Raw genomic sequence first — 13,810 nt, forward strand, 5'->3', positions numbered from 1 at the left:
AGAGGAAGAAACCTTTAATAAACTTTTACAGTCTAATGTACTTAAGAAAGAAACTGAAGCTTTCGGTTTTTGATTTCAATAAAGAATGTAAATTATATTTCATTTATTGAATTAGCTAGGTATATTTTAGTTTTGCTGAACAATATACAGTATTGCATTTTTTTAAAACCACTGATTAGGAAGAGAAGACCAAACTAGTGCTTTTTGTTTATGTCCTAAAAATTTAAGGGTCTGTTTATTAATTAGCAATAAATATCTTAGGATCTAACCACAAATGTTGAATGGACAATATGTTCATATCTTTTTTAGGCCAAACTTTAGGAATGATAGACAAAGCCGAAATATTTCTCTCCTAAAATTGGAGGGCAAACAGAATTTCCATGACATGATGCCTGGACACTCAATAATCTAGGGGAGTGTCCACATCAGCCCTAGGCCCAAGTACTTTTCTATATGGGAAAATTTGGACTTGAATTTACTACTTTACTTTGTTTTTACTACTCGATGGCCTTGGGTCCTGGTATCCTTGTGCAGGCATTGAAGCATACAGTATATGGGTCAATTCTGCTCCAACAGCCTGCAGGGAACCACAAGTCTTTGTTATGAAAGACCTTATTTCCAATAACTTCGCCATACTTACCAATAATACCAAAGGATATTGGGGCGAATCATGATCTTTATCAGCACCTCCTAATATTTCCCCTCAGCCCACTGTTGCCTATGTTCTTTAAAATGAATGTAAAAAAATTATCTTCCTGCAGAGTAGATAGCAGGACATTCTTCTGCTGCTGCTGTCGCCCTACACAGCAGCTTAAAGTGGACTGACATCCTTCTGTCTTTGTCTTGTCACAGGACATCCTGAAACCCAAGGTACTTGGTTCTAAATTGCTGGACAAACCAGGTTCAGCACAGGTGCTGGGCAAAGCACATGTGAGATTTTACCTATATGGGGGATAATAGGTTACTGCCATAATCACAAATGATGATGCCTGGTGTAAGCTGAAAGGGGAACCAAATCTATCCGCTGGGAAGGTCGCAGCTGGAGATGCTTCCAAACCTCCACTTGGCCCTCCTGTCATGCGTGTGGATGTGGTACCCAAATGTGTGTTGTTTTTGCTTAATTGATCTTTGGAAATAGAGGAAGTAAATATAAGGTTTTTAGGTACACACTACCTAACTGCAACATTTTGTGGTGGCCTGATGCAAACAAAATGCAGCAACAAAATGTACCTGGGTCAGCAACCACTGTATACTGTGTACCCCTAAAAAAAACTCCATCTTTGATTATGTATACTTTGAACATGGTGAGGAGTATAGGACAATATGTAGCTCACCACACTGCAATTCACAGACAATATAGCATTGCATAGCACTCTGTATAGCACTGTCATATTCTCCCTAAACACATTGTCAGTTCTCCCTGCTCTAACACACCGACAATATAGATGCAGAAAACACAGTCGTACGTTGGCACAAATAAAGCTTACTTTATTATAGTCAGGCAAGGCACCATGGGTTCTTGAAAGTTTCCTGATGTGAATGTGCACAAATTAATGAAAACAGAGAGTGTGAATGTTGGTCATGACTTCGCTATAGCTGTAAATTGGAGTCTCATCTCTAGTTTTCAACAGTTCCCTAAGACAGTATGGTGAGTGATTAGCTATGGCATGTTTCCAATTATGCAGAATGAGAATGCCAAGCTGACATTTGAATAATAAAAAAACACATTTGAAAGTCGGTATAAGTTTAGTTTATTAAGTGACGAAACCTGTAAATAGGTTGGTAATTGTAATGCAATATATTACTCTTCAGTTCAGGTGTACCAGAAGCCTTAAAGAGGAAGTAAACTGGAAAAAATGCCCAAAACAAAAAAAATACACTTTCCTTCATTCCTGCAGTGCAGTCTTCCATCGGGTCCTGCGTCGTCCAGGCATCCATTTCCGAGCCGGTGCACTGGGCGCCACCATCTTCTCTTCTTCCTTATTCTTCTTCCTACGTCGTCCGACCCAGGCGATCAGGTTGTCTACCCTTTTATGCAAAGTGACATTTCTGAGTTTAGGTATGCTTTAAGTTTTATGAATAACATGTTATAACCTCTAGGGAAGCTTAACCATAATAAGTTTTATTATTTTCCCCAGTTTTGCTCAACTTCTGCATCCTTTCTGTAACCACTTCCTGTCTACATACATATGTTCCAGCAGTGATCTTGGTGGAGACAATATGGAAACATACCAATGAGTTGAGCTTTGGCACAGCTTCTAATAGTCTGCATTTGGCAAGGAGAAAATGAAGGATACTATTTCAATAAAAGCTGTAGGTATTAACAAAAAAAACATTATGCTTGAAAATTCAATATATTTTTTTCACTATTTTATTATCATATTCAAGATTTTTGTGCTTGGGTTAGATCTAATAAAGTATATTTTGGCCAGAATGTGTCTTACTCTATGTTTGCGGTATCCTGTTTAGGAAATGTATTTCTCTTTATATCTTGTCCTTGAGACACAACAGGAAAAGACAAGGTAAGTTATCATTAGAACAGGTGTCCCCATTGGAGAATTTCCTCTCACATATTGCTCCAGAAACAACTATAAAAGTAACCATCATACATGTAACAGCTGTCCTACAGGCCAAAATATTTTAAAGCAAAACTAAAAATGAAAAAAAAAAAAAAAAAATTGTTTCAGGAGGGATAGGTTATGTATCTACACTGGCGCCTTAATCCTCTTCCAGGATCTTTATCAATCTTGATTGATCAGTCTGAAATTATATAACTCCCATGCATGTGCACAGGAATATATTTATTCCCAGCAGCCAGTAATGCCAGGATTGTACCCATGCACAGCTCAGTGTACACAGTGTACTGTTTCCCCAACGTTTAACCTGAGGCTTTTAAAGCTCTTGTTAAAAACACAGTAAAATGTGAAAAAACAAGGGAAAATGCGACATGGGCGTTTTCCAGCATTCTAAAGGCAAGCTTTAAAACGATAATAACAGTGCATAAAAATGCAATAGGAACGTTTACATGCATTTTTAAAAAATGTCCATGTAGACCCAGCTTAAGGGAGATTGCAAACAAGCAGGCAAGTTTATTTTATTGCAGAAATGACAGAGCATGTCTCTTCTGCAATAAAGAACCTATCTGCAATGTTATTGTTTTGGTTTACTGTCATTCAAAGTCTACTTTAAACCAGGGCTTCCATTTCCATTTGGTGCTATATTGGAACAAGGCTTCCATTTACCGCAAGGATTTCCATTTTCTTTCAAGGTTGGACCAGGGCTTCCATTTTCCTTCAAGGCTATGTTAGTCCCAGGCTTCCATTGATCATTTAAGTCTAAACTGACTTTTTAATACTTATTAATGCACCTACAGTTTTGTGGGAATGTTTAAGCATTCAGAAAGGCATTTTAAACCAAGGTATGTGGCAGAGAAAAACGGGAGAATGGGAGAGAACGTCCATAAATACTAAAAACAAAACAAAAAAAATGCTATAAAGGTCCTTATTATTTGAATGGGGAGAGTTTTCAAGCATTTTTGGGCATTTGTGAGACTTTTTGTGAACGTATGGGCTATTTATCACTTCTAGTTCAAAAACTAATTCTGCTGCACCAAAGGTTCCTAAGAGCACAATGTCTTTCATAATAATCAAATAGAAAAGAAGAATTATGTCACAACCAGGAGTTTTCCAAGAGTTGATCTCCCGGTTAAAGTGAGCAATCAAGGTAGAAGGTCCTTAGTGAGAGAAATTACCATAAACCCATTGATCACTCTGACTGAGCTCCAGACTTCTGTGTGGAGATGGGACTAAGTTCCACAGGAACAACCACAACTGCACCCCTCCACTGATCTGGGCTTTATGGCATATGGTAGAGTGGCTAGACAGAAACTTCTCTCTGGTGCATAACGCATGTAAACCTGCTTGGAGTTTTTTTTAAAAAGCACCTTAGGGGCTCTCAGACTATGATGAACAAGATTATCTGGTCTAATAAAACCATGGTTAAATTGTTGGGCCTTAATTCTAAAGCTACGTACAGACGTTCAATGGTTCTTGTCTGATAATCGGCTCAGGGCTGATATCCACGAGAATCTGGTGTGTGTACTGCGTCCATCGTTCATCATCCGGACGACTGTCCTGGCGGATCCACGGACGATGGACGATGAATGATCCTTATGCAAGGGAAGGGGGAGAACGCGCAGCGGGGTGCCGCTCCCTCGTTCTCCCCCTCCTCTCTCCATAGAGCAGAATGCTGTATATACAACACTCGTTCATGCATTGTGCAGTACTTAGTCGTTGGAAAGGATTGTGAAAGATCCTTTCCAACAACAATATTAGCACTTGTATATGCAGCTTAAAGGTTATGTCTGGAGGAAACTAGAAACCCCTCATCACCTGCCCAATAACATCCCAACAGTGAAGCATGGTGGTGGCAGCATCATGCTTTATGGGTGCTTTTCAGCAGCAAGGACTGGGAGACAGGAAAAGCTGAATGAAGCAAAGCACAGAGATATCCTCAATGAAAATCTGTTCCACGGTGATTGGGACCTCATACTGGGCCATCCAGCATGACAATGACCTAAAGCAGCGGTCGCCAACCGGTGGTCCGTGGACCACAAGAAGGCTCAGATCTGCAATGGGAAGTAGGCGGGGTTATGCTATCATGATGTCACTATAGGGGAGGTTTCTTCCCTTTGAGTGACACCCGGCTCCCCGCACATGCGCGGTCAGGAGCCGGATATTTTAGCAGTCCTCGGGACCAAAAAGGCTGGCGACCACTTACCTAAAGCACACAGAAAACACAACGCAGGGACAACTCTGTGAATGTCCTAGAGGGGCCCAGCCAGAGCCCTGAATTGAACCCTATCAAACATCTCTGGAGAGACCTGAAGAAGGCTGTCCACCAACAGTCCCTATCCAATTTAACAGAGACTGAGATTTGCAAAAAAGAATGGCAGAAAATCCCCAAAGTCAGGCGTGCAAAGCTTTATGCATCATACACCAAAATACTTGTGGCTGTAATTTCTGCCAAAGGTGCTTCAACTAAGTAAAGGGTCTGAATATTTATGTAAATGTGACATTTCCCCACCACTTAGACTGTAAGCTCTTCTGGGCAGGGGCCTCTCCTCCTTCTGTGTCATTGTCTGTATCTGTCATTTTCAACCCCTATTTAATGTACAGTGCTGCATTATATGTTGGCGCTATATAAATAATAAATATTGTTTACTAATAATAAATGTGATTTTTTTTCCTATTTAATACATTCACACAATTGTCCAAAATTCTGTTTTTCTAACGACAAAATGTATAATATAAAATATATATATTGTAATACATGTATGTATATTGTACTACATGTACCTAAATTGCAGAAAACAAGTGACAGAAGGGTTTAAAAAAAATATCTCCCAGTCCGCCATTGAACGCAGTTGCTATAACAACCCCTCCCAGTGTAAACAGCTCTTAAGTTCATAGGGTACACAGGCGCCCTCGCTGCGCATGCTCCAGGAAGTCTCGGCTCTCCTCTTCTTAACATTTCTGATCATCAAATCTGGCCAGCAACAAGAACTCACTAACCCACCAATCTCCGGGCTCCATCAGAACTCCAGCAAGCGAATGGTACAGTACGGAGACCTCTCCTCCAATCATACACTAGCAGAATTCGGGCGGTCTTTTCAAACTGATAATGACAAGCAGAAGTGGGCAGGGATTTTTAAAAGCCAGTGACGTCAATAGTTTACAGAATGTGTCCTTCCGCTTAACAACGGTATCGTTTTCCATTAATCTTTTCTTTCTTTATCATTTTTATCATTGAACTGAAATCACCAATCAATGGGTGTAACGTTGGGTTGTTAGTGGGAATCAATGAAGAGGTATTACAGTCTGTGGACTGTGGGACTATTTTACTACCGGAGCATTTTCTTTGTGTTGACAGTATTAAAAATTCCTCCGCCCCCTGACGTCTGAGGCTCCAGGGCGTTGAAGGATCAGAAACAAAAACAAGACGAAGGAAGAAGAGCTGGGGTCGGATTATTACTTTTTACTTTAGAGTTTTATATTTTTTTAATATTAGTCAGCACCATGAAGACAGCGATGTCCGGTCGTGTGCCTTTGTGATGGATGCGTAATCGCTGACCATGACTTTGCTCTGACTCGCCATGTACCCCCAATAAAGTGACAAGGGACCCCTCTGTGACACCCGGACATCCAGTGACGGTAAGTACCCCTCCCCCCTCCCCCTACAAATCCTTGTCACAGAGCTGACAACCTGCCCGGGGACACGGCCATGGGTTGTCTGCATGTTATCCGTCCCCCATCATATAGTTATTATTCTATGTATATAAAGATCGCACCGCCTTGGTGCTCCTCTTCCTTCCCATCTATGTAATAGGAAGTGATTGTAATCTCGGTTGTTTAGGTTAATGGCGATACTCTATCCTCAGATAATATTTTATACCTGCTCTATGTATGTTGTATTTTACTAATATTTTAATAATGGTAAATGACTGCTTGCAATACTTGTGCCTGTGGATCACTAATCTTACATGTATGGCCAGCAGATCTCCAGGGGTTATAGCTGTGAATGGCCGATCAGTACACACACTTGTAATGTCTATGCAATGTATGTATAGAGGGACAGAGCAGGCCACACAGATCCATCAATTCTCTGCCATTGTATCAGAGGAGTTTGTGAAAAATGTTTGATATCCTGCAGATCGCTTGTATAGGTGACAATTCTATGACTTCCTTAGGATGCAGATCTGTGTGCAATCTATGGGCCTGATTTATTAAAGTTCTCCAAGGTTGGGGAGGATACACTTTTTTTATCAGTGAAGCTGGGTGATCCAGCAAACCTGGAATGGATCTGGTCCAGGATTGAAAACATTTGCTAACACATAGCAAAATACTTTGAACAAATCCATTCCAGGTTTGCTGGATCACCCAGGTACACTGATGAAAGTGTATCCTCTCTAGCCTTGGAGAGCTTTAATAAACCAGGCCTATATGTCAGATCAGTGTGTGTACGATGAGTCTGTGCAATCTTTGGGGTGTTGTGATGGGCTGACACTGTTGTTGTTAAGTGATCAGCGAGATCTGATGGAGTCTTGTAGAAGAAGGATCGGTCTGTTTGTTTTCCCTCAATCAGCTGAGACGATAATGATGGGTTGTTAGATACACAAAGGAAATCCCCCACTCGGGCGATGTTTGCTGGCAGTGTGGACGTGATCTGTAGTCAGTCGTCCTCCTCCTCCCCCATCCAGCGATCCGCCCCTGGTCACTCCTCTCACAGCTGATCGCTGCTGACTCCAGGGGAAAAGCTTGTTTATTTCTCTTCTCTGTTCTTCCTGACCCAGATCCAAGATGAAAGATTTTTCAGCCCAAGATAACACCAGCAACGATGCCTTCCGACTTCTCAAACAACTCAATGTGTATTTGGAGCAAGAATGCAAATACCAACCCAAGGAGAAGGGCTTGGACCTCATAGAGTCCACTGCGGAGGTGAGAGGGGCAGCGGGGGTTGTGTTTGTTGTTTGGTGTCCAGGGAGCCTCACCTACATCTCACTTTATTTTTACTATTCCTTTATGACTCTTTTTACTTTTCTGTTTTGTATATATTGTTGAGAATATTTTCCCCATAAATCTTGTGGCATTTGTAAAACATGAAGCCTCTATCATTACTTGTATATGTATTTTGTAACTTAAGTGCATGCATTTACCCTGTACTTCTTCTGGTTTTTGTTTTGTTTTTATTGCTAGAAGAGAAGTAACTTATTTACTGTTTTGTTCCAGAATGATAACACAATCTGTCCGAAATCCAGAAACGCAAAGGTAGAAGATTTGTGGAGTTTAACAAACTTCTATGGTTTCGGTATGGAGACCTTCGTCTTGGCTGTGAACATCTTGGATCGGTTTTTGGCTATCATGAAAGTAAGGCTTGCTCCTACAACAATCTCTAGAACATATAATATATGGGAAAAAGGCAACAGGATTTACATTCCTTTCTTCTAAGGGAATGTTTACACCTTGTGTGATTGGGTGGTAACTTCCATTTCAAGCTTTAGTAGGCTCAGGTGTCTATATCTCCCCAGTACAATTCTATAACATGCATGTACTATACAAGTCAAGTATACATTTTTCTTTTTCTGAATAGAAAATCTTTCACGTTTGTGCATAAAGCTGCCCACTGTTTACTACTTGTTGCAGCGCTCCCCACTCTGTGAGGCAGTAATGGGGGGCACTGGGTTATCTTTATCATTCTGTCCTTTTATCTGAACCCTTTTTTTAAAAAAACATTTAATTCCCTCTTTTTACACCACTTGTTTAAGTGATTCATTGTTCCTGGCACATTCATTTTGTTTTTCATATATTAGGGTTATTTTGATACTTTCACAAGTATAACTTTTTGTGTACAATAACTTTTTAACAGTGCCTGACCTCTGATCCTTGTTTTCCAGTTAGCTTGTTTATTGACTCTTTTGCAATCAAGGCACTTTAATTATCTGAACCTGCTTGGCAGCTATTGGTTTTGATTTTTTTTTTTTCCTTGATTAACAATGGGAGTGTCCATTCATCCTAAAAATAGAGATAAAGCCTGCACATACATTATTAAGCTCTGTTCCACCCCTGCCTGTGAGATTTTTCACTGGTCAAGACACAGTAGAAATAATTTGGGCGAGGTGTTCAGGCATTTGGACTAATGCAATATGCTGACAACTTGTTCACCAATGCCTAAAATGTTTTGACAAATTCCTTTTGTATGTCAAAACCTTGCAGTGCTGTAAAATCTTTCTTTCTTTACTTTTTAAGGTGAAGCCAAAACACTTGTCCTGTATTGGTGTCTGCTGCTTCCAACTTGCAGCCAGAATTGTAGAGGAGGAATGCAATATCCCATCCACTAACGATGTCATCCGCATCAGCCAATGTAAATGCACTGTGTCAGACATTAAACGTATGGAGAAAATCATATCTGAAAAACTGCACTTTGACTTCAAAGCTACCACTGCCTTAACCTTCTTGCACTTATACCACACATTAGTTTCCTGCCATTCCTCTGAGAGGTATGTACCCCCTGTGTTTTATGCAGAATATATGGTCATCTGTTCAAATTTGTGTGACATTTGCCTTAACACAATAGAGGTCAAACACGCAGGAGGTGTTAAATATATAATTCCTACAGCTTACTTACTGTGTCTCTGCTGACTTGTAGTACCTTAGTTTACACTTAAATTTGTCATCATGAACATGTGTATATATCCTATATCTATCTATACATATATTGCATTCCTAATGTGATGTGCACATATATATATGCTTGTGTGCATTTTTTTGCTTTCTTTTATAATATCTGCAATCTCCTATTTTATTTTTTCAGGAAAGAAGTATTAAACCTTGACAAACTCGAAGCTCAGCTGAAAGCTTGCAACTGCCGGCTCATTTTTTCCAAAGCAAAAGTACGAATTGCTACTGACGTCATTTGATAATCTCTGACAGATAAAAGACTCCGTTCTTACATTGTGTTTTCTTCCCTTAGCCCTCAGTGTTAGCCTTGTGCCTTCTTACTCTCGAAGTGGAAACCATGAAGTCTCTGGAACTGTTTGAGATAGCTCTCTGTGTACAGAAGCATTCAAAGGCAAGCATGTTCCTATTACAATGTTTTTGTTTTGATCAGAAATAACATTTTGTTCTCTGATAGGATTATGATTTTGCAAACTTTAAATTACTGAATATGACTCATTATGCAGACATGGTCTATTGTCAGTTCAGCCAATCCAGAGGAAGGACCTGGCAGCTGCCATTGGAGTACAAACATTTAGATAGGATAAGGCAATCACAGCAGTATTAAGATTTGTTTGTATACATTTATTTTATAATATAGCTTTATCAAGCTATATGTCTTTCTGATAGGATTTAGACTTTAATGAAGGTCTGCCTTATTGGAAATACAGGAGGGTTGTCATGACCTTGGCCTGACTTAACTACTTTAAATCACTGACCCAGAATAAACTTGCAACTCCTGAATCAGAACCCCTGATCTGCATACTTGTTCTAGTTCAGTGATTTAGAAGATGTTAAAGTTATTGTGTTACCACAACAGTAGCCAGGCTGTAGATAACTTTAGGTAATCAATTGCAACGTGTAAATTGGTTTCCTTTCAAATCTAATCTTCTCACATTCCACATTTCATTTCAGGTAAGGGACACAGACATGCTGTATTGGAGAGAACTTGTTTCCCAATGCCTAGCTGATTATTCGTCCCCAGAATGCTCCAAACCAGATCACAAAAAGCTTGTGTGGATTGTGTCCAGACGCACTGCACAAAATCTTCACAACAGTTATTACAGTGTTCCAGAGTTGCCAACTATTCCAGAGTATGAATTGATGAATGAAAGTGAGAGGTATGTGCTCAGTAAGCTGTATGCAATGATTCTACAAGTTTTACATCTTGTATTAAAGTCAAAGTATGCATGACAAGCAATTTAGCGTCTGAATGGTTTCCATAAGCTAGTATTACTGTATCTTTTCTTGCCAGGTTCTATTTTAGGCTGTTAGTTTGTTATTTGACCTGATCTTCTAGAATTGCATTGATGTAGGTTTTAAGACAGCCACTTAACAGTTTATAGACTACACTACAGTATGTACCCACCCATCGGGATATTTTAAAAGTAACAAATATAATATATTTATTTAAAATTTTCACTGTCAACCTGATTGTTCCCTTCAAGCTGGTTTTGCATGCACATATTAGTCTACTGCCATGTAAATATCGTTTGAAGTGGATTAAGAGAAGGTCAGTTGCTGATCATATGAAGCTGCTGCTAAATTCTAAATGGTATCAAGCATCTCAAGCTGATGACAAACTTTTGCCATTACCCCAACCCCTTAGGTTGTTCCAATATTCTTTCCTTTTATTTTTATATTTAGTGGTTGGTAAACCTGTTCGGGTATGGATCAGTTTTCTGTTTAGCAAATATGTAATTATTTTTGGTTTGATAGTACAATGAAAACAACTTATTCTTTTCTTATTTCCAGTGAGGACTCCTGTGAAGAGATGAGCAGTGGGGAAGACAGTCTCAGCAGCTCTCCACCAAGTGACCTTGAGGTTTCCTTCTTTTTTGATGACTACAAGCCAAAACTCAAACGTCGTAGTCGTCACCTCTATCCTTTGTAACAAAGGGCATTATATTTTGTATGCATGTGGTGAAACTGTTCTTAATGATGTTGTGAATGAAAGATTACGTTGTTTCACAAGTTAGAGATTAGTTTTAAATGCCTACAGGAGTTCAATCTTAAATGCCAACAAAGCAACCAATTGTATTGCCATTTCTAAAACCTAATTTTAATGGAATTTGCTTTGCTGCTAAAACTGCTCATTCGCCTTTTGTACATTTTGTTAGGGTTCTCCTCTCGACTTGTAATCTGAGCTATGTGAAGCAATTAACTTTTCATGTTATTTCTAATGTCATAGTTGCAGTTTTAGCCTAGCGGTTTCTTCATATTCCACACAAAGAGGATTTTGTGACTTACTGTAGTGTTGAAATGTTAGTGCAGTCTCTTTTACATTCCATAGCAATGTTGATAATTTGACTGCCTATGTAAAGATGTTTTTTTTTTATTTGTTAATCTTCTATCCTTGCATTGCTTTTGCTTTGTGTCAAGTACTGTAAAATGACTATATTAGACATAACTGCAGTCTTTTCTATGACCCAACCAATGGGAATGGCCTTGTCAGCATTGCCTTAACACTTGTTGGCAGCTTCTGACACCAGTGCATATTATGAGTTTTGCAGGGAGTATGGCACAACTTTAAAAAATGTGTATCCAAGTGTGGATCCCGTGTGCAATATCAGGTCCTTTTGTTTCTTGTAATCTTGCAGTACCTTCAGATGTGTTTTTCAGAACAGTATATGCAGTATTTGTAATCCAGAGACTCCTAATGCAGATACTGGGTCATCAGTGGGGAGTCCTGACCAACAGATACTGTTACTTTGCTCTTTTGTACAATAGCTCAATCCTGAGCTAAAGGCACAATGGCAATGTACTTATGTACTGTCTCCCAGAAGCACAGGAAAGGTTCATTAGATATGTACTATTCAGTTTTATAGTATCATAATGTAAAGCTTTGCAACAAAAATACAGTTTCCAATATCTGTATTACATGCATAGGGAGTATTATAAACATAGCGTAGCTGTGCTGTTTTGTTTAATTTTTAAGTGGCATTTCATCTTCTTTTCAGGAGATGATTTTTTTTTTTTTCTTTACAGCAGTGCCATTTTTTTCTTCAACATGTTTAAAATGCAATATAGATGTTTTTTCAAAGTAGCAAAATTTAAACAAAAAGAAAAACAAAAAAAGAAAAATTGATATTTACTTTTATGTGGGGTATAATTAATAATAAAAAAAATCCCCTTAAATCTTCATTTGCATGGCTTGTATTGTGAAGGTGTCTTTTTGGTGCTACAAGCAGCACCTGAGTTAAGCAACACTTAAAGAATTAGTTACACTATTATTCTGTTTAACTTTTATCTTATGTGGAGTCTAGCTTCCTTTGTGTTTAGTATATTGGTTTTGTACCAAGATGAAGTAGCAACCTGCAAAATAAAAAGCTAAACAATATTCTTAAATTCTCAATAACTGAACATTTGATAGGAAGAAGACATGAGGCCACATGATTTGCCTGAGCCTATATATATTTTTTTTTTAAACTGCTCATCTCAAGAAACTGATGTCTAATCGCCAATTAAAAGGTGGCCTCTTGGTATGTTTAAATTGCTTAAAGGATTTCTCCAAATATCTGCATGTATTTCTTCTTGCCCAGTTGCCTATTGAACCTGGTGCCAGTGTTGCTATAATATTTGTATCTATAACATCAGGAATTTCCATGTATGGTTATAAAATTTTCTACTAGCACTTTCTTGTCTGTGGATGTAAGCATCCAACACTTTTGGGTGATTTGGATGTTAATGCCCCACACTGTAGCTGTCACATACATATATATATATATTACACATTTTATATCAGTCTGTGTGTGTGTCTATTTAAGACAAATTGCCGTGAGTTGCACAGAAGTACATTAGACAAGAAATACCTTGTACCTATGTCGTTAGGCAACTGACTTAGAACTCTGCAGCTATGTTGAGAAACTGTATATGTTAAATATGTTAAGAGAATATTCGCTAAAATTAAAACGGTTCCTATACAGGCAAGACAAATGTCATTGCTAATTAAAAAAAAAACAAAAAAATTCTTGTGTTCTGGTAATGTGGTTTGTGAACATTTAAGACAGTTAAGATTTTTCCATAACTGTTGAATTAAAGGTGTGCGTGTGTGTGAAGGTACAGATGTAAATAGTGCTGTTCAGTTGTGCAAAAACAAATGTACATAAAAAAAAATGTAAATTAAAAAAAAATGTACAGAAAAAAATGTAAAAACCTAAAATGCACATAAAAAATGTTATTTTTTTATATGTATGTAGCATTTTTGTTAAATGGCATGTAGATATTAATTTATTCCTTATGACCTATATTGTTTTATTGGACTGTTTTTTGTTCTTTTTCTCAAACAGTCCTAACCAATAAAAGAAAAATCTACTTTTACAAATATGCCTGTGTTGTTAATTACTTTACTCAAACATTGCATTAATATTTACTCCTAGACATATTAGACATATGCACAAGTTCTATATATTTACATATCTGGAATACAGAGGCTAAATTTCATTTTCTAATTATTGAATTTTTGTCCTGAAATGCACTTGTTTGTAATGCCTTAAGGCTGGGCTCCATGGGTGCTGGATCTGGAGCCATAGAGAGCG

General features: G+C 38.4%; 1 protein-coding gene across 1 annotated transcript; it reads left to right on the forward strand.

Moving 5' to 3' along the window:
* The first annotated feature begins 5,970 nt into the window (after positions 1-5,970).
* On the forward strand, positions 5,971-13,596 carry CCNG2 (cyclin G2). The gene is made up of 8 exons (XM_072405488.1): positions 5,971-6,212; positions 7,352-7,496; positions 7,788-7,925; positions 8,805-9,055; positions 9,370-9,448; positions 9,529-9,627; positions 10,188-10,393; positions 11,028-13,596. The coding sequence occupies exons 2-8, from the start codon at positions 7,359-7,361 to the stop codon at positions 11,164-11,166; spliced, it is 1,050 nt and encodes a 349-aa protein (XP_072261589.1). The 5' UTR covers positions 5,971-6,212; positions 7,352-7,358; the 3' UTR covers positions 11,167-13,596.
* The last annotated feature ends 214 nt before the right edge of the window (positions 13,597-13,810 follow it).

Source organism: Pyxicephalus adspersus, chromosome 3 (assembly GCF_032062135.1).
Source record: "Pyxicephalus adspersus chromosome 3, UCB_Pads_2.0, whole genome shotgun sequence".
In the NCBI taxonomy this organism is placed as follows: Eukaryota; Metazoa; Chordata; class Amphibia; order Anura; family Pyxicephalidae; genus Pyxicephalus; species Pyxicephalus adspersus.